The sequence below is a fragment of the Equus asinus genome, chromosome 12, assembly GCF_041296235.1.
Source record: "Equus asinus isolate D_3611 breed Donkey chromosome 12, EquAss-T2T_v2, whole genome shotgun sequence".
NCBI classification, from domain to species: domain Eukaryota; kingdom Metazoa; phylum Chordata; class Mammalia; order Perissodactyla; family Equidae; genus Equus; species Equus asinus.
The window spans coordinates 73,561,828-73,581,792 of record NC_091801.1 but is presented as its reverse complement, the minus strand read 5'-3'; the positions used below and the strand labels follow the sequence as shown (position 1 = coordinate 73,581,792).

General features: G+C 50.7%; 1 protein-coding gene across 1 annotated transcript; it reads right to left on the bottom strand.

The window, feature by feature from the left end:
- Positions 1 to 5,215: 5,215 nt before the first annotated feature.
- On the bottom strand, positions 5,216 to 19,396 carry LOC106824805 (gasdermin-A-like). The gene is made up of 9 exons (XM_044743793.2): positions 19,177 to 19,396; positions 18,462 to 18,648; positions 17,503 to 17,677; positions 11,409 to 11,514; positions 10,550 to 10,597; positions 9,518 to 9,681; positions 9,004 to 9,145; positions 7,778 to 7,851; positions 5,216 to 7,076 (listed from the first exon to the last, which is right to left on the bottom strand). Exons 1-9 carry the CDS (start codon positions 19,394 to 19,396, stop codon positions 6,810 to 6,812), a joined length of 1,383 nt encoding a protein of 460 aa, XP_044599728.1. The 3' UTR covers positions 5,216 to 6,809.
- Between the last annotated feature and the right edge of the window lie 569 nt (positions 19,397 to 19,965).

Below are 19,965 nucleotides of genomic sequence, written 5' to 3'. Positions count from 1 at the left end.
TCTAGACGGGGTTAGCAAACCAGCCTGTGGGCCTGTCTGCCTGACACCTGTTTTTGTACAGCCTGTGAACTAAGAATAGTTTTTACATTTTTGAAAGGCTGGAAAAAATCAAAAGAATAATATTTCCTGGCGTATGTAAGTATGTGAAATTCAAATTCGTGTCCATAAATAAAGTTTTGTTGGAACACAGCCTCGCCCATTTGTTTACATATTATTTTTGGCTACTTCTGTGCTACAACAGCAGAGTGGAATTCTTGTAACAGTCCATATGGCCCTCAGAGGCCAAAATATTTCCTATCTGGCCCTTCACGGAAAGTTTGCCGACCCATCATCTAGTTACAAGAGCAGGTTTCTTTGAGAGCCTCGTGTGATAGAAGCACACTGTTGCAGTGTGCTGGAAGGAGCTGTCTCTGCAGCCAGGAAATGGATTCCGCTTCAGGTCTGTTAATTGCCATTCAGATAGCCAGAGAGAACAAACAGCATCTTTCCACCTGCCAAGTTTACCCTCTATTCACAGTGTCTGTCCTTAGGATCGAGGATTATGGGGCTGGCCATGGGCTCATCAAGAAAGAGGCCAGGGTTAATTAGCAGAGTCCACCCTGCATACTGGAGGGAGCTGTGACCCTGCTCTGGTGTAGGTCTATCTTCTGTCACTCCAAGCCGGCCTCCTTTTACCCCCTCTCGCCTCTAAAACACAGCTCTGGTCAGTATCTCTCTACTCCTCCCTACTTGAGCCCCGTGCCTCTTCATGACGTAAAGGAGCTCTTGCCTCCTCCCTTCCACCCACTATACCCGTGATGATCTGCTCCCCACCGCCTGGTGTCTACAGCCCTCCACGAGGTGAGCAGAACATTTCAGTTGGCTGTTTCCTCACTGTAGAGATTGGGGTTAAGAAGCACTCTGGAGTATTTTAAGATTGCTCCAGGCCTTTAGACTAGTCGTAGGATAATTGGCGTTGTGCTCAAACCTAGGTGTTTTGAGTTGAAATGCCATTCTGGTTCCATTTGAGATTGCAGGAACTGCCATTCCGTAAGTTCTTATAAAATAATTCCTTACAGAGCTTACTTCAAAATCTTTAGAATACAGCGTGATCGTGGAAGATGTAATGGACAGATCTGTGGATTAAGAGTCAGGAAACCCAAGCCGTATTCCTTCTTTGGAACTCCGTTTTCCTCATCAGTAAAATGAGAGAATTGAAGCAGATCTCTAACATTGATTCTATGGCGTGCACCACATGTCTCACGGACGGACTGCACAGGCAGCCGTGGTGTGAACAGATAGAACACACTGCAGAGGTGGACTGCAGTTTAACCCTAACTCAGTGTGACTTTGGGTGAGTCTCGTGTGTCCTCATTTATAAAACAAAATTCTCAAACTACCTTACCTCTCTTCAGTGGCCCTGAGGAATATGCTAGATAATGCCCAGAACATCCTGTGCATATCAGAAGTGCTCCCTGTCTTACTGTGCCCATCGTGACATTTGACTGTATTAAAAACAGCCATGGAGCCGATCCCAGGTGTCCTGCCATTGGTATGTCTTGTTTTGCATTTATCTTAAGAGTAGCCCACAGTACCAGTTCCATCTACTTCTCTCTGTCAATGACAGTGCTGGGCAGAGCTGCGTAATTTTAACGAGCCCCTTAGAGATCCTGTAACTGATTAATAAAAACTTACTGAGTGGTAGCATCAGTTTTCTAAATGAGCAAGTGATTAACTGTGTATTTGAAACTGAAACTAGCAACACAATTATTTCAATTGTTGAGCTGCAGCCTGGTGACACACTGCTGCGGTGAGCGTGTTCACGAGCTCATCTTTGTGTAGGTAAACATTTAGTAAATTCCTATCCAGAGCCCACCATGTCCTAGGACTGTAAAGATGGATGCCGGGTAGGGCCTTAACAGAGGTGGGAGCAGTTTTCCGGGTGTATAGAGGGCATTTGGACAGAGGAAGCCACTTGAATAAAAGTCAATGTTGGCAAATATTCTCCAGTATGTGGTCTGAATATTGTGTGGACATGAAACACCAGGATCTTTCAAGTATTGTTTCTTGGAAAATTCCTAAATAATCTGTGGTTGTAGGAGGAATGGTATGGCTTTGGTAAGTGAGATAGACCTGCATTCAAATTTTATGTCATCTATATTTATTCTTCCCATCCCTAAACCCGAATGTACTCATTACATCACTATTCCACACTTTGCTCTCTTCACTTTACATGAGTTGGAGATTGCCCAATAGTATTACATAAAGAGCATCTTCGTTCTTTTTGAGTGCTGTGTAGTATTCCATTACGTAGATGTACCCTAATTCACTTAACCAGTCCCCTATTTGATGGACTCTTAAGTTGTTTCTAAACTATTGTCATGTAAGCAATGGTTTAAGGGCAAACCTTGTGCACACGTCTTGCATGTATGCAAGTATTACATGTCTGTCGCACTCCATGTCAGTCACCTCCGGCCATGCTAATCTTGCTCCCCCTTGAACACAGCGTGGGGCACTCCACTGTCCAGGTCCTTTGCAGTGGCCAGTCCCCCTGCTGGGGTTGTGGATGGTCATGCAGACTTTGTTCGGATGTTATCTCGCCAGTGAGGCCTGCTGCAACCCTCCTGCTTACAGTGACAGCCTCCCGACACTCCACACAGCCTTTCCACTGTGTTTGTCTCCCCTGCACTTACCGCTGAACGTGCTGTTGTAGCCTCAGGTTTCCGCGGAAAGCAGAGCCTGAGTAAAGGCTATGTGCTATGGGTAGTTGGTTTTAGGAAGTGATCCCAGGGAGCGGAACCAGAGGCTGGGTGGAGTGAACCAGGCCAGGAGGGAAAGCCAGTACAAGGCTGGGCTCTCCACTTGGGACTCTGTGCCCCTGGCCCCTCTGGGGAGCTGTGTAGAAAGCATCTCGGACCTGTCTGGAGGGCAGATGAGGGGAGCATCTATTCACCAATGCCCATCTTCCGTTTGTCAAGGGTTGTGACAATGGGAGAGGCCTGGCCCCTGCCATCCCTGCCTCCTTTCTCTGTCCTTCCCTACCCTCAGACTTACCTCCCAGAACAGCCCACAGGTTGTCAGTGATGACTGGGAGTCATGCTGTAGGCCAGTGTCCTTGACCAAAGTGGAGTCCTAGGGCCCGTTCAGCTCTAAGGATACCCTGGGTTCCCCCAACAGTGTCCAGCAGTCTCCTGTGTAACACTCAGCACAGCGGGCCTTAACAAAGTGACCATGAAGTTTTGTTCAGTGCCTGTGTCCCACCCCAGGTGGTCAGTTCCATAAGAGCAGGACCGTGTCTGTTTCCTGCACCATCGTATTCCCAGTGCCTAGACGTAATCAGTTACTAGAGTCTATAGTACAGTAGAGGATGCTAAGGCCATGGGAAAATTACAGTGGATTGGGAGTGCTGGGTGGGTGGGCAGTTTGCAGTTGAATAGTGCTGACAGGGGTAGGTCTCACTAAGAAGGAACTTGTGAGCCAAGACGGGAGGGAAGGGTTAGCAGTGAGGGTCTCGGGGAAAAAGCTCTAGACAGAGCAGAGCAAGCGCAGAGGCCTCAAGGCTGGGGAGTCTGAGGAGCAGCGGGGTGCCCGTGTGGCCAGAGCAGGGCAGCCAGGGAGGGAGGCGCAGTCTGAGGGTGATGGGTCACAGAGCCATAGAGGCCACCAGGTCAGCACACAGCCATCAGAGGGCTCTGAGTGAGGAGGGCTGCGATCTGACATACTTAGGCTCTCTCTATGGCTGTGCCAAGAATGACCCAGGTGAGGCAAGACAGGGGCAGGGAGACCAACCAAGCACCTGCAAGGATTGAGCAAGAAGTGATGGTGGGTCGCTGAAGTGGATGTGGTGAGAAGTGACCAGACTCGGGGTATATTTTGAAGGTAGAGCCATAGCTGTCTCCAGCATACTAAATGTGGGAGGGTGCGAGAGTCAAGGATGGTCCTTGTTTGGGGCATGAGCCCCTGGAAGGAGGGAGGGAAGCGAGAAGGTGGTGGGTGGAGCATATCGTGCGGAGTGGGACGATTATTTTAGGCTCAGTCAGCAGTGGCATCTTCCGCCAGTCAAGAGCTTCTGCCCTGAGAGGCTGGATCATTCGGCCTGGGTTCCGTGGATTTCTCCCGGGGACATTTGGCAGTGAGAGGCTGGGGGGAGGGAGGGGCATGAGGGTGGCCAACAGGACAGTCCGAGCAGGGGAGAGAGTCCAGTGTACGGGTTCTGGTTCCTTTTCTGTCCTCCGCAGGCTTTATGGCTTCCCTGGGCCCCATCTCTCTACCTGTGAGAGTACAACTCTGTGGTCCCACCTCAGACCTGGAAAGGCCACTAAGGCAATGCTAGCTTCCAGGCTGTGCCCCATCTGCCTCTTTCGAGGGGTCCAGAGAAGGGAGAGCTGCACAGGGGTGGCCGGAGGTGGAGGAGGCGCCCATGCACGGAGAGACGGCTTCCTTCAGACCCCCACGGCTGCGAGGCAGCTCCCCTGTCCGCCTCCGCTGCTGGCCCCACGTTCACAGCTCCTGGGACTCTGACTTAGCTGCTGAAAGGGGATTTTAGACAAGGACCATCCTGTGGGCACCGATGGGTGGGCTCTCTAGGTCCTACAGAGGGAGGAGACCCATCTTTATTGAGGGGTGCAGTATGTAAGCAGGCTACTCAAGAGGCATGAGCACGTGGAGATATTATTACCCCTATTTTACAGGTGAGGAAACAGAAGTTCAGAGAGGTTAAGAAACTTGCCTAAGGTCACACAGGTACTGATAGGGCTGGTGTTCACCCCAAACCTATCGGTTTCAGGGCTCTTGCTCCATGTTACATTATTTTTCTCCACCTTAGATGATAGAACCCTCACTTTCTAGAAATAGTTTAATCAATACATTGTTGGTTCAAATTGTGATCATCTCTAATTTCAGGCAAAAGTTACTTTTCAAGAAGGTTGAACTTAAAAATGTATGTGTTATGGAACCACGTTTATTACCGTGTTCACCAGAGAATCCTGTCGTTGCCACTGGATGTCTATTCCCCCTCCTGCGAAATGAGAGAAGACGAAGTTCAGAGAGGGGAGGATGCACGAGGAGGAGGAGGATGGACGGTGGCGGGGTGAGGGGCTGGGGCATGGTGGTGAGAGGGGCTGGGCAGCTGCAGGGGGTGAGGGGATGGGAAAGGAGAGAGGATTTTAAGGTAGACTATGTCTGTGGACTCATTTAAAGTCATTTAAGACGTGAGTAAACAATGAACCCCCTTTAATTTACTTGTGGCTGTTTAACTTGTTGATAAAACATGAGGGGCTCTGAGCCCCTAAGAGCAACGTGCATAAGGAGAGACGTGATTGATTGGATGACCTGACAGCTCTGGCGACAGAGAGTGGAAAGGTATCTCTGTTCTTGCTTCGCCCACAGGGAGGCGCCGTGTCAGCGCTCTCCCATCAGACAAACCTGGAGAGGCTTAGATGCAGTGAAAGGACGACAAGGTGCATTATTGCCAGAATAGCCGTCAAGCGGTTGGTGTGAGGCCTGCCAAGTTCCCCTTGCCTACAACCTCACTTCTCACGTTACGGAGAGTGCTTAAGGACAGGCACACAGTACAGTACATTTTTAAAGAGCAGGTTTACAAACTATAAATACGTTACCAAATTGTCTGCCAGATAATTTATACGTGTGCAGGGAAAAAATGCTGAAAGGATAAACACCAATAGGTCAAGACTGGTTATCTCTGGGGAGTGGAATTAGGGAGATTAAAATGTTCTTCACACACTTTTTTACAATGACCATTGTTTGGATTGTGAGGTAAGTTTTATGATTAGAAAAGAATAAAATGATCTTGCTCAGAGTGGGCAAACCGGGCGGCCTGCCTGCCGCGTGAGCACTCTCCTGCTGAGGTTCACTTCGTTCTGGGTCTGCGATGCCAAGAGCGCTCGTCTGGGATCGGGAGGCCTGGTCCCGGTCTGCTGGCTGTGATGTGTCCTCAGGCTCTTCCCCTGCTCCCTGTCCACGTCCCAGCACATGCACATGCATGCACAGGCACACACACTCTTCCACTGCTCGCACACACATGCACGGCCATGCTCGGTAATGTGAGTCTTACCAGAAACACTTCCCATCGTGAAACGAACCCAACTGCTGCTCTGGGGAGGTGCCGGGGGTGAACCAGGGTTATGGAAAGAGCCTGGTCCACGAGTCAAGGGCTCTCATCCCACCCCAGACCCTGGCCCACACCCCCGGTCCGTGTGGCCCGTGGGATCCCTGAGGGGCGCAGCTGCATGAGACCCGAGCAGTTTCATCCATCGCTCTCATTTTACAGATGGGAAAAGGGGTGATTGACCAAGTCCTTTGTTAACCTAGAGAGAGGTCCTGCAGCCTCCTCCAGAATAGTGACGCTATTAACAATATAGACATCACATAACAATAGCTGACAGCCAGGGACTGTTCTGAGTACTTTATGAACACTAACTTTTTAAATCTTCACTACAGTCTTATGAGCTAGGGATTCTGATATCTCCATTTTGCATGGGGTGATTTGACGGGATCTGGAAGCACAGAGAGGGAGTAATGTGCCAAAGCTGCACAGCCATCAGTGGTGGAGCAGTGAATGGAGCCCAGGCTGTTCTGGAACCACCTCTACTGCCTCTTAGAGAAGAATCCTGATCCAACGTGGGACCCTAAGCTAACGGGTGCCCCCCAGATCTGGACAGGTGACTACTGTCTGGGGACCAGTCCTGGCAGAGCCCCACCATCACCTGTGACCACCAGAGGGACAGCTGCGTCCTGGGCCTGCACAGAAGTTCTGGGCCAGCAGTTCCCTGGAGTCAGGACGGCTGGGATCACAGGATGTGGCACCCTTCTCAGGCATCAGCAGAGGGGGCCGCAGGGCTGGGGTTGGCCAGCAGCTGCAGCCCTGCAAGGGACCCATACAGTGCAGACAACTGTGGCACCACATCAGGGTCCCAGAGGAGCTGGTGGCCGGGTCCCTGCAGCTCCAGCCCACAGCTCTCCGCCAGGCTCAGGGTGAGGGCCGCGTCCTCGCTCTGTAGCGATGAGAGGACTTCCCGTGGGAGGGAGAAGGGTGTTTCCTCCATCTGATTGAAGTTTGCCTCTAAGATGCTCTCCACCTGCAAAGAACCACCTAGAATGAACAGGCAGGTCTCCCAGCCCCTGGATCGGCGGAACCCCACTGTGGATGGGAGTCTGGGGCCTCCTCTCCCCAGCACATCCCAGCCTCAGCCTCGTGGCCTTGCTCCCTGCAGGACTGGGGTCCCAGGTAGTGTACCCCGACACTGCCCTTCCCGCACTGGCTGGAGTCAGAGGTTCTGACACTCCTAGTGCTGCCAGGCTCTGGGCACACTGTTCTGCCTAGAGACCCATCCCTGTCTTTCCGTCTGAACAGTGTGGAGGTGTCGCCCCTCTGGGAAATGCTCGAGCCCCATCGTCGGTGCCCCCACAGCCGCCCATGCCAGCTAAATCAGGCCCTGTCTGTAACCACCTGTCTGCGCGTCTCCTTGACCAGACTGCGAGGGGTGGGGCTGCCCCTTTCACCTTCGTATTCTCAGACCCTAGCTGAGGGCCTGGCACAAGGTAGGGATGCAACACGGTCAGTGAACAAACACGCACAGGACTGAGTGTGGCCCACCCAGCAGAGGCTGCGCGGGCCTGGGGTCTTGGGGGTCAGAGCCTAGCGTTCGTGCTCTCTGTGGGTGGGGGCTGGGTAAAGGGGCTGACAAAGGGCTCTCAAGGGATTGGGGACTGGATACCCCAACCAACCACTTGGTGTTTCCCCAGATGTCCCCCTCAACAGTACCTCCCAGGCTCTCACCAGCTCCAGCTGCCGAGGCAGGATCCTTCTCTCCAGGGACTGGGCCAGCAGGCAACGCTGGGTGTCGCTCAGCACTGGGGAGAGATGGGGGTTGAGGCACCCGTGTGTCTCCTTGTAGGCCTTGGGAACCCCAGGAGGAAGGCCTTGGATGTTGGAGCCGTAAAGCCAGGAGAAGCCCCACTAGGTACCTCTGGGGCCGACTTTCCCGAGAAGGTTCTGGCTGCCTGCCCTAGAAGTGCCGAGCGGTCTCAAGTTAACTGGCGCCCCTCCCACCCCCCTCAGTCTCCCTGAAACACAGTCAGTTAAGGCTGTAACACTTCCACTTCACAAAGGGCTGTCACATGTCTTAGTGCATCTGCTGGCCCAGCGGCGGTGCCAGCTCATCATTAACCAGGAAAATGGTGGCTCCTCGTTCTGTGAGTGGCAGAACTAGGATGAGAAGAACCCAGGTCGGCCTGATCCTGAACACAAAGCTCCGACTTCGAACAGCATCATCTTTCCAGCCCCGCGGGGCAGGCCCAGCCTGACTGGCACGTCTGCATCTTAAGCTCCTTGTCACACGTGGGGAGGGAACTCAGGGAGGCTGGGCACCTATGTGTGCAGACACGTGTTCAAGGGAGCGGGCATGTGGGTAATACAGACAGTAACTCTTGTTTTCTTGGAATGGACATTTCTGGCGGGGGGGAGATTAATGACAAATGATTAATAGAGTGACAGAAGAAAGGAAGAAAGTGGAGGAGACAAGTGGAAAGGGGACTGCAGGGTGGGGGAGGGCGCTCATGGCGAGGCCTGCAGGAAGCAGTGGCCTCTCCGTGTCAGGGGCAGGTTCGAGGACCTGCTGGTCGGCAGGGCTCGTGGTCGGGAGAAAGCACTGGACCCGTGGAACCTGCCAGGTGCCTGTCCATCACCAAATCTGATTGCCAAGGGGCCTGCATTTGTGACTGCCTGCTGCTCACTTCTGGCCCCCAAATCTCAGGCCGGTTCCTCTTTTGGGTGATTCTCACCCAGAACTATACAGGGAAGGGGATTCTGGGAAACAAAGACGCCACTTCCCAAGGTGACAACAGCAGCCCGGTCCAGTCTTCCAACGATCTTCTGCCACGCGCTGCCCACGAGCGGGGAGGATACACCAGCACTGGCGCTCCGCAGCGCCAATGGTCTGGAGCCTCAGGGGGCCTCCCTGTGCCCTCTTCCTCCCAACCCCAGTCCCGGGGCACCCCTCTTACCCACTAGCGCTCCAAGAACGCAGAGGATGGCCTGGCCTTTCGAGGTCGACAGGCTGCCCGAGGGGTCCTGGAGGGTGCTTAGGATGTAGGCCCCAGGGCCGCCCAGCTGTGCCAGCACTCCAGTGTCCAGGGCCTGCTCCAGCTGCAGGGGAGTGGCAAGGAGAGGCAGGCTTGGGTCTCCCCTCTGCCCTCTGTCCACGCACTTCACCATCCAAGCACCCATTCCCCACCCCCTGGCACCCTGTCCCCTCATGTCACCAATGAGACTGGGACGAGCCTGGGTTCCATGCCAGCAATGCTGAGCCAGGGTCCCTCCTCTGGGCTTCAGTGAGCAAATGCTTGGGAGAGTCTGATGCACTAGCTGGCACAGGGCTGTGCCCACTTACCACGGGGCCATCCAAGATTGTGCGCCACCAAGACCCAGAGCACATCCCATTCCTGCCTCTCGTTGCCCTGCCCCACCCTGCCCTGGATCCCAGCCCCCCACCCCGGGTCTGGCCCATGGGCCCCTGACCGTGTCCTCGAGCTCCTGCAGTGCCTGAGAGTCCTTGAGCAGCTCTTGGAGGGCATCCAGCAGTGTGTGCCGCAGCCCAGGGAGCAGCGTGGCCATGTCCTGCAGCTGGGCACCCACCTGCCTCTGCAGGCCCTGGAAGTTGGGCTCCTCGTCTAGGGTCCAGCCTGTAGAGACAGGTGGTGGGCACTTGTGGGCTCCCATGCCCGGGCCCCTGCCCAGGGCCAGCCAGACCCCAGGTGACCTCAGCCTGACAGGGAGGTCATCATGTCACAGACCTGGGCTGATGAAGCTCCTACCTCATGCAGAGTGTTCATTTATGTGCTCACTTCTCCTTCATTCCTTTGTTCCTTCAATAAGTGTTTATTGAATGCCTACCACATATCAGGTCCCAGCCACGGGTCTTATCCTTGCCTTTTCCCACATCCCCCCCGCCCCCCCATCACTTACCCCAGCTCAGGGCCAATGCTTCAGCCAGAAGGAGAAGAGCCACTTCAGGGTCTGCTCTGGGTCAGTTCCTTAGAACCCTTGCACTTGGCTCCATCCTGCCCAGCGGCCCCGCTGGGATAGCTAAGCCAGGGCTTCCCACTGTCTAAATACCACCGCAGCAGGGGTGGGGTGGGTGGATCCAGCAGCGCCCAGACACCCCTGCCTTCCTACTTGCATCCTGTTAACAATGCAAACTGCCTCCTGAGAAGCCTCCAGGTACCCAATGCCATCCAAACATCATGACCGGTCCTCCTGACCTGGCGAGACAATGCCACCCTCCCTTTGTGTGGGTGGGAAATGAAGGCTGGTATGCGGGGAGCTGGAGCTGAAGCAGGTGAGCGCCTCCCCTGCTCACCATCCTTCTACCCACAGCCTCTCTCCAGTTCTCCTGGTTCATCTCTATCCCGCTGGGAGAGAGCACACAGCCCTCCCTGTGCCTGGAGTGACTCTGTGGTGGAGGGAAGGGACCACAAGAATGTCAGGGCATTCTCTATGGGAAGCGGTGATTTCTGGCTGGGGTTGTGGGCCTGGGTGGGGGCCACTTACCTCCGCCAGTGTCTCTGCAGAGCTTGCCTTCAGGCAGGTACAGCACAGCTGTGTGGGAGCACAGGTAGGGAAGACATGAGTGTCTGAGAGGAAGGCAGAGAATCAACGATTATGGAGCTCCTTGGTGTGCCAGGCACGGAGCCAGGGACCTCACAGCTCATCTCCTGTGGCCTCACAGCCTCTCTATGGACAGGCAGCAGAAACCCCTTTACAGACGAGGATGCTGAAGCTTCAGACATTAGGTGACGTCCCCAGGGCCACATATATGGCAAAGGGCAAAGCCACCACTCAAACCTCAGTGCATTGGACTCTCAAGTTTGTGCTCTTTCCAAGAGGGCAGGGGTGGCTGTCTGGATCTTCCTCCTTCTCCCCACCCAAGCCACAGATCCAGGGGGCCAGAGTAGAGCCTCCAGAGGGGCCTCACCCTAGGCTCAGTGTCCAGCCCCATCTCTGGTCTGCAGGGCTCTGGGCTGAAGCACTGACAGGTGAGCAAAACCCACTGCCTCCCGCCGGCCACCCCTGGGCCATGGATGGGCAGGACCACTCCGGGTCCGCAGGAATCTTTGTGCTAATTACCTGACAGGACCCTTCCTCCAGCCGAGAGCAGCCCCACCCCAGGGCAAGTGGCACAGCTGGGCTCTGAGCCCTCCCTGATTGCTGACCTCAGCAGCCCTCTAGGAAAGTCAAGTCCTCTTAGGAGCTGCTGGAATGCGGGCCTGGCCGGCTGATTGCTCAGGCCAAGGGGGAAACAGCTTCTCTTTCTCTCTTCCTGGCCCACACTTGGAAGTAGCCACTCCCCCTCCCTCAGCCCTCCTGGATGGACAGTCCCATCTCCCCTGCTCCTCCAGCCTCCACTTACTCCAGCGATCCCCCTCGATCTCCAGCTGCAGCACCCTATAGGCCAGGACAGTGCCCCTCGGGACGGTCACCGTCTTCTCCTTGGCCATGTGGCTCTGACCCTGGAGCTAGGAGGGAGGCAGGGAGAACAGGACATCCGGTCCACACAGGGTTCTAGGAGCTGCAGGAAGGGGTCTTGGGGCAGACAGGAGCCCGGGATGGGAGGAGACCTGGGAGGAGGAGCTACAAGGGTCTCTTGACGATCAGGGGCTGCAGAGGTTGGAGGGGAGAGGAAGACCCAAAGGCTGGGGACAGGGCACACTTAGGCACAGCAAGAATAGCATTTTGCAAAATATGTTGCACATATTTCCAGAAAAAAACCCAAGGCATTCTGGGATCAAAGCACTACACACGGGCATGGGAAAAGCTCCACAGAGCCCCACGATGAAGAAACGGGCTTCATTTTATCTCACTCAGCACCGCCCGGAGTGTGGAGTGTTCACTTTGAGACACGCTGAGCTGGAGTCATGAGGCATTGCAGCTGGATAACCTCCAATGGCCACTACGTGATCCTCCCTCACTTGACAGGTGGAAACCGTGGCACAGAGAGGGGAGCACTCCTGGAAGCTGGGACTCCAGAACTGGGACTGGTGGTGCACTGTTATCACCCCACTTCCACAGGGAAAGTGCTATTTAAAGTCATAGTAACAGAACGAGGCACATGGCTGTCCTGAACAAAGACCACGAATCCCAGCTCCTTTGCAGCTAGATGTGGCCACATAACCAAGTTCTGGCAAAAGTGAGCAAAAGTGGCGTGTGCAAGTCCTTCTCTCCCTCCTGCAGGCTGGAAGGTGGACACAGTAACTGGAGCTACAGTAGCATCTTGGACATGAGGGGGAAGCCATAAATTGAGGGTGGCAGAGTGACAAAACGAAAGAGTTAGGTCTCTAATCACTACTATCTGTCAGGACAGCCCTGAGGCTCCTATCTGGACTTTGATATTAAGAGAGAAAGCCGTTTCTTGTTTAGAGCCACCGTCATTTTAGCTTTTCCATCACTCACCACTAGTGACTAACTGTCCTGGTTTTCCCAGGACTCTCCTGTTTTCGCCCTGAAAGTTCTGTGTCCCAGGAAAGCCCTAGTCTCGGGCACACTAGGAAGGCTGGTCACCCTACATGGAACCAACGACCTGGAGTCTCTATGTAGAAAGGATCAACAGCAAATCGCTTTATCCCAAGATGGCTCCCTACTCCCCAGCTCTCCTCCACCTTCCCTGACATCACCCCCCATCTCCTGCTCAAAACTGACAGGCGGGCGAGTCTGTCTGCAGCCACATCTGCTGAAACAACCCACATTACAAGGCCAGCCACCTGCTGTGTCAGAACACGGCTGCAGTTTAACTGGCTTGATTCAACACACGGGGGTTGGAACCAGACAGGCCCAGGTTGGGATTTCGGCCCCACTGCTGACCAGCTGTGAGCTCCCAAGCAAGGAGCTTAAGTTTCCACACCTTACGGAATCATCATGAGGGATGGTGGAGAACAATTGATAGAGAGCATTTTGAAGAATGTTCTAGCTCTGACACAGTAGTGAATCGTGGCAGCTAGGAGACTGACCTCAGGGGCCCTGTACTCACCTGCACTCAGGTGGGTGGGGAGAGGTGGGGCCAGCTGGGATGCTGTGAGTTCGACTTAATTGGTGGGAGATCAGAGTCCCAGAGCCCTAGAATGCTAGTGTGGGGTCCACCCTTCCTGCATTACCGTGGGGACCTGAGCCTCACAGAGGCTCGATGACAGATGAACAGAGCTGGTGAGGAGCAGCTCTGGGGCCTGAAGGCAGGTGGAAGGAAAGGTGAGTGTCACTGCCCCCAGCGTGTCCCAGGCATTTTCTCACATAGCTGCTGAATCCTCACCCCGATTTCCCAGCCCAACTTCACGGACCAAACTCAGAGGGTCAAGTGACTTGCCCAAGGCCACACAGCCAGCCAGGGCCAGAGCTGGGATTTGCAGTCGGGCACGCATGGTTCCCAGGTGGATGAAAAACCCCTGACACTGTGATACCAACCCTGGCAGCACATAAGAATCACCTGGGAGAGTTAAAAAATACCAGGGATTGGGTCCTGGTCCAGACCAATGAAAACAGAATTGGGGTAGGGTGGAACGTCTGGGCATTAGTATTTTAAAATAACAAAAAACAAGACACCTCTCCAGGGGATTCTTATGTGCAGTCAGAGTTGAGAACCATCACACAAGTGCCCAGGAATTTCATTCTTGTTTAGATGGGGTGATTTTTTAAAATGTTATTGCAGTCATATTGGCTTATAACATTGTGTAAATTTCAGGTGTACATTATTATATTTCAGTTTCTGTATAGACTGCATCCTGTTCAATACCAATAGTCTAGTTTTTATCCATCACCATACATGTGTGCCCCTTTAACCCTTTCACCCTTCTCCCACTCCTTTCCCCTCTGGTAATCACTAATCTGTTATCCATGTGTTTGTTTATTTTCCACATATGAGTGAAATCATATGCTATCTGTCTTTGTCTGACTTATTTCACTTAACATCATACCCTCAAGGTCCATCCATGTCGTCACAAATGGCTTGATTTTGTCTTTTTTATGGCTGAGTAGTACTCCATTTTATATATCTCTCACATCTTCTTTATCCATTCATCCATTGATGGGCACTTGGGTTGCTTCCATGTCTTGGCTATTGTGAATAATGCTGGAATGAACATAGGGGTGCATAAGTCTCTTTGAATTGTTGATTTCATGTTCTTTGGACAAATACCTAGTAGTGGGATAGCTGGATTGTATGATATTTCTATTTTTTGAGAAATCTCCATACTGTTTTTCACAGTGGCTGCACCAGTTTGCATGCCCATCAGCAGTGTATGAGGGTTCCCTTTTCTCCACATCCTCTCCAACACTTGGTATTTCTTGCCTTGTTAATTACAGCCATTCTGATGGCTGTGAGGTGATATTTCATCATACTTGTGATTTTCACTTCCCTAATAATTAGTGATATTGAACATCTTTTCATGTCCCTGTTGGCCATCTGTATGTCTTCTTTAGAAAAATGTCTGTTCATATCCTCTGCCCATTTTTTGATTGGGTTCAGGTTGTTCATTTTTTTGCTGTTGAGTTGTACCAGTTCTTTATATATTTTGGAAATTAACCCCCTGTCAGACATGTGATTTGCAAATATTTTCTCCCATTTGGTGCATTGTCTTTTTGTTTTGTTGATGGTTTCTTTGTTGTGCAGAAGCTTTTTAATCTGATGTAGTCCCATTTGCTTATTTTTTGTTTGTTTGTTTCCCTTGCCTGAGTAGACATAGTGTTCAAAAAGATATTGCTAAGACTGATGTCAAAGAGTATACTACCTATATTTTCTTCTAGTAGTTTTATGGTTTCAGATCTTACATTCAAGTCTTAAATCCATTTTGAGTTAATTTTTGTGTATGGTCTACTTTCATTCATTTGCATGTGGCTGTCCAGTTTGCCCAACATCACTTGTTGAAGAGACTTTCCTTTCTCCATTGTATGTTCTTGGCTCCTTTGTCAAAGATTAACTATTCATAGATGTGTGCTTTTATTTCTGGGGTCTCAATTCTGTTCCGTTGGTCTATGTGTCTGTTTTTGTGCCAGTACCATGCTGTTTTGATTATCATAGCTATGAAGTATAATTTGAATTCAGGGAGTGTGATACCTCCAACTTAGTACTTTTTTCTCAGGATTGTTTTGGCTATTCGGGGTTTTTTGTTCTTCCATATAAATTTAGGATTCTTTGTTCTATTTCCATGAAGAATATCATTGGGATTCTGATTGGTATTGCATTGAATCCACAGATTGCTTTAGGTAATATGGACATTTTAACTATGTTTATTCTTCTAATCCATGAGCACAGAATATCTTTCCATTTCTTTATGTCTTCTTCGATTTCTTTCAATAATGTCTTATAGTTTTCAGTGTATAGGTCTTTCACACCTCTTTGGTTAAATTTATTTATATTTTATTCTTTTTGTTGTGATTGTAAATGGGTTGTATTCTTAACTTCACTTTTTGTTAGTTCATTATTAGTGTATACAAATGCAACTGATTTTTGTATATTTTTTACCCTGAAACTTTACGGTATTTGTTGACTATTCCTAGCAGTTTTTTCTTGGATTCTTTAGAGTTTTCTACACATAGAATCATGTCATCTAGGAATGGTGAGAATTCACTTCTTTCTTTTCAATTTGCATGCCTTTTGTTTCTTTTTCTTGCCTAATTGCTCTGGTTAAAACTTCCAGTACTATGTTGAATAAGAGTGGCTAGAGTGGGCATCCTTTTCTTGTTTCAATTCTCAGAGGGATAGCTTTCAGTTTTTCTCCGTTGAGTATGATGTTGGCTTTGGGTTTGCCATATATGGCCTTTATTATGTTGAGGTACTTTCCTTCTGTACCCATTTTATTCAGAGTTTTTACATAAATGGATGTTGGGTCTTGTCAAATGCTTTCTCTGCATCTGTTGAGATGATTGTGTGATTTTTATTCCTTATTTTGTTAATATGTGGTATCACATTGATTGATTTGCAGTTTTGAACCATTCTTGCATTCCTAGAATAAATTTAGTTTGATTGTGGTGTTTGATCCTTTTAGTGTATTGTTGTATTAGATTTCCTAATATATTTTTTATTTTCATTTTAAAATTTTTTGCTGGGGAAGATCAGCCCTCAGCTAACATCTGTGCCAATCTTCCTCTATTTTATATGTGGGTAGCTGCCACAACATGGCTGACAAGTGGTGTGGGTCCACACCCAGGATCTGAACCTGCAAACCTGGGCCACAGAAGCAGAGCATGCTGAACTTAATCACTAGGCCATGGGGCCAGCCCCTTGATTTGCTAATATTTTGTTGAGGATTTTTGCATCTATGTTCATCAGTGATATTGGCCTGTAATTTTCTTTTTTTGTGTTGGCCTTATCTGGTTTTGGTATCAGTAATGTTGGCCTGATAGAATATGAAGCTTCTCCTCCTCTTCAGTTTTTTGGAAGAGTTTTAGAAGGATAAGTTTTAAGTCTTCTTTGAATGTTTGGTAGAATTCACTGGGGAAGCCATCTGGTCTTGACGTTTGTTTTTTGGGAGGTTTTTGATTACAGTTTCAATCTCTTTGCTAGCGATTGGTCTATTCAGAGTCTCTATTTCTTCTTGATTCAGTTTTGGAAGGTTGTATGACTCTAAGAATTTATCCATTTTCTAAGTTATCCAGTTTGTTGGCATATAGCCTCTCATAGTATTCTCTTATAATCCTTTTTATTTCTGCGATGCCATTGTAATTTCTCCTCTCTCATTTCTGATTCTATTTGTTTGAACCCTCCTTCTTTTTTTTCTTAGTGATTCTGGCTCAGCGTTTCTCAGTTTTGTCTATGTTCTCAAAGAACTAGCTCTTCGTTTCATTGATCATTTCTATTGTTTATTTTATTCTATTCTGTTTATTTCTTCTCTGCTTTTTACTATTTCCTTCCTTCTACTGACGCTTGGATTTGTTTGTTCCTCTTTTTCTAGTTCTTTTAGGCATATGGTAAACTTTTTTATTTGAGATTTTTCTTATTTGTTGAGGTAGGCCTGTAATGCTATAAATTTCCCTCTTACTACTGCTTTTGCTGCATCCCATAAGAGTTAGTATGTTGTGTTTTCATTTTCATTTGTCTCTAGGTATTTTTTGATTTCTCCTTTGATTTCTTCATTGATCCAGCAGTTGTTCAGCAGCTTGTTATTTAATTTCCACATATTGGTGACTTTCCTAGCTTTTTTCTTATAGTTGATTTCTAGTTTCATAGCATTGTGGTCAGAAAAGATGCTTGATATGATTTTAATCTTCTTAAATTTATTGCAGCTTGCCTTATTTCCCAACATATGGTCTGTCCTTGAGAACATTCCATGTGCACTTGAGAAGAATGTGTATTCTGCTGTTTTGGATGGAATCTTCTCTATATATCTATTAAGTCCTATATAGGGCGATTCTTAGTGGGGCAGCTCTTTGGCAGGATTTAGGGTGGTGGGCAGGGCCCCTTGGTGGCTTTCATGACCCCCAGCACACCCACGTTTGCACCCCCAGAGCACACCCTGCACCTGTAAATGGCTCAGCCCGAGGAGGGAGAGCTGCCCTGCTCCCACAGCGTTGCTGCTGCTCTGAAGCGTGGTGTCCTGCATGGTCTCCACGGCCTCTGTCACCACATACAGGCTCTCCCTCTCCTTCCGGTTCTGCAGCTCCCTGAAGAATGAGGGCCTTGGAGTCCTCAGTTTCCTGCAAGGGTGTAGGAGGGGGCAGGAGAAGAGGCAGAGCTGGAGAGGGGCCTCTGCCAGAGCTCCCGGGGCCCAGGATCCCCTGGTGTGGCTGGCCTGTACTTAGAGGCTACTGATCTAGAACCAGGAGGCATGGTTGGAAAACGGGAGAAACTGAGGAAAGTCTGAGATGTCTGTTTCTACAAGGTTCAAAATGTCCAGACCAGAGGCCACAATCTGGCTTTCCTCAAGCCAAATGGGTAAAAGGCAAAAGTTATTTGGCCTACATGGTGTTTAAAAATTTTGAGATAATATTAAAATCAGTAAGTTTCACATCAAACCCCTGATTTCTGGCTTCTCTTGAAAAATAGTGCCACTAAGTTCAGATTCCTGCCTGGCAACAACCAGCAGCAGCTCTAAAGCAGCTGCCAGCTTCAGCCAGGCAGGTGTCTCCCAGTTTGCCACAGGTCACACCACTCCCTGTCGCCTCACATCCAGCAGCTCCCATATTTCTGTTTTGTTTCCTGGCCCTGAAATCATCTGGGTTGAAATCTCTGACCTAATATTAGTTCCTCTCATAGCCACTCTCTCTTCCCTTTGCCCCCTGAGTTCACAGCTAACAGTGGACTCCCCATCCCAACCTACTCTTCAGAGTGGCTTTACTCGATTTCTCAAGCTGGCAGGAGTCTTGGGCTTTTCTCTTTTGCCCCCCACACCCCACTCCAGCCTGGGGGGGCACCTGTGACCGCAGACAGACCTCAGCCAGGAGAGCCCCACCTGCTTGGTTGACCCGCCCTGACTCTCACCTCTTCTCCACCAGCGTCTCCCAGGTGTGAGGGGAAACCCAGAGGGTCTGCACAACCAGGGTAGTTGTGCGGGTCACCCCGCTGCTCCCCATCACCTTCCCCTGCAGCCCGGGGCTCACGCTCACGGCCCCTGTCACGGCTCCTGCCACCACCTCCTGGATGTGGATGGGTTCGCTCCGGCTCACCTCTGTGGGGAGAGAGGTCGAGGCTGGAGCCAGGTAGCAAGGGAGGCAGTGTTGAGTGTGGCTACGGTCTCAGCCCTGGATTCCAATTGGCCCCTTCCTCTTACTGGTTGGGGTATGACCTTGGGCAAGCCCCTTAACTCTTGGAGACTCAGTTTCTCCATCTAGAAAAGTAGATGGAAGAATGACAGGGCCTTCCTCCACAGGTGGTTGTCAGGAATAACTGAGAAATTGGCTACATGGTCCCAGGCACACAGCAAGCCCTTAATTCATGTTAACTATTATTGTGTTTAAAATAACTATCATAATTACTTATCACACAGCCAGGGACAGAAGGAAGAAATTAGTTCATCCTTCTCCCACATGGGAGGCACCTGCTGAACGGGGTGCCCAGGGCACGCTGCAGGCCAGCAGACCTGGGGGCTCTGGGTGCCTGGGTGGAGGATGTCAGCCTGTTCATCCATAGGAATGTTTTTTCGAGCTGCCCTGCAGTCCCTTCCACTCTGCTGCCCACGGGCCCCACCTGAATGTACCTGGGACGGGGGAGTCGGGCTCCAGCACATCCATGAGGGTGAAGACCGTGGGGATGAGGGGCGTGTCCCAAGGCCAAGGGTGGCGTCTGAGCTTCTTCCTCACCAGGCAGAAGGGACGCAGGTGCAGGGCGCTGGTCAGGCTGTCAACGGGCACCAGTTCGCCTCTCCTGCCCAGCTCTCTGACCAAGCTCTTGGTGTCCCTCGCAAAGAGGGACGACATGTTCCCTGGGGGGGGGGGGCGGGGCACAAAGGGCATGTGTCAACCCCGGGCAGCAGATGCAGGGGCCTCGGTTATGGCTGCCTGTGGGCTGAACTTCTAACAGAAGGTGAGGAGTGGGGAGCCCTAAGCAGACTGCTCCCAGCTGCATCTGACTCAGGGTGGCTCCTTACATAGGCACACAGGTGGAAATCACAGGTGCTCAAACCCCCTGGGAATATTCCTACACTCACTCCCCATGTGGAGGCATGGGACTGAGAAGCTCCAGGGCCAAGGACTTCCTTCCCCTCGTTTGAGAACAGGTGTTCCCCGGGAACATTCCTACATCCCTCTGCACCCTAGTTTACCCATCCAGAAATTGGAAGTTTATTCATCTTTACATAAAACATTTACAGACATTTATTATTATTTAGAATAATGCCTCCTCTATCGGATTGTTACAGGCCTAACGAGGTGATGGTAAAGTACTTAGAACAGTGTGGCATGTGTTGATAAGCTGTCACCCTTTGCCGGCTGGCCCCACTTCCCTTCCTGAGCTCACGGGGACCCCGGCAGGTCTAAAGCATGTCCCC

Bases quoted from the DNA above. Each gene is read 5' to 3' on its own strand.
- LOC106824805 (XM_044743793.2), bottom strand. From the start codon at position 19,396: ATGTCGTCCCTCTTTGCGAGGGACACCAAGAGCTTGGTCAGAGAGCTG. The intron at 17,678-18,461 runs GTGAGAGTCAGG...ACACCCTTGCAG, and splicing joins GAGACGCTGGTGGAGAAGAG to GAAACTGAGGACTCCAAGGC. The intron at 10,598-11,408 runs GTAAGTGGAGGC...GCTCCCACACAG, and splicing joins GATCGAGGGGGATCGCTGGA to CTGTGCTGTACCTGCCTGAA.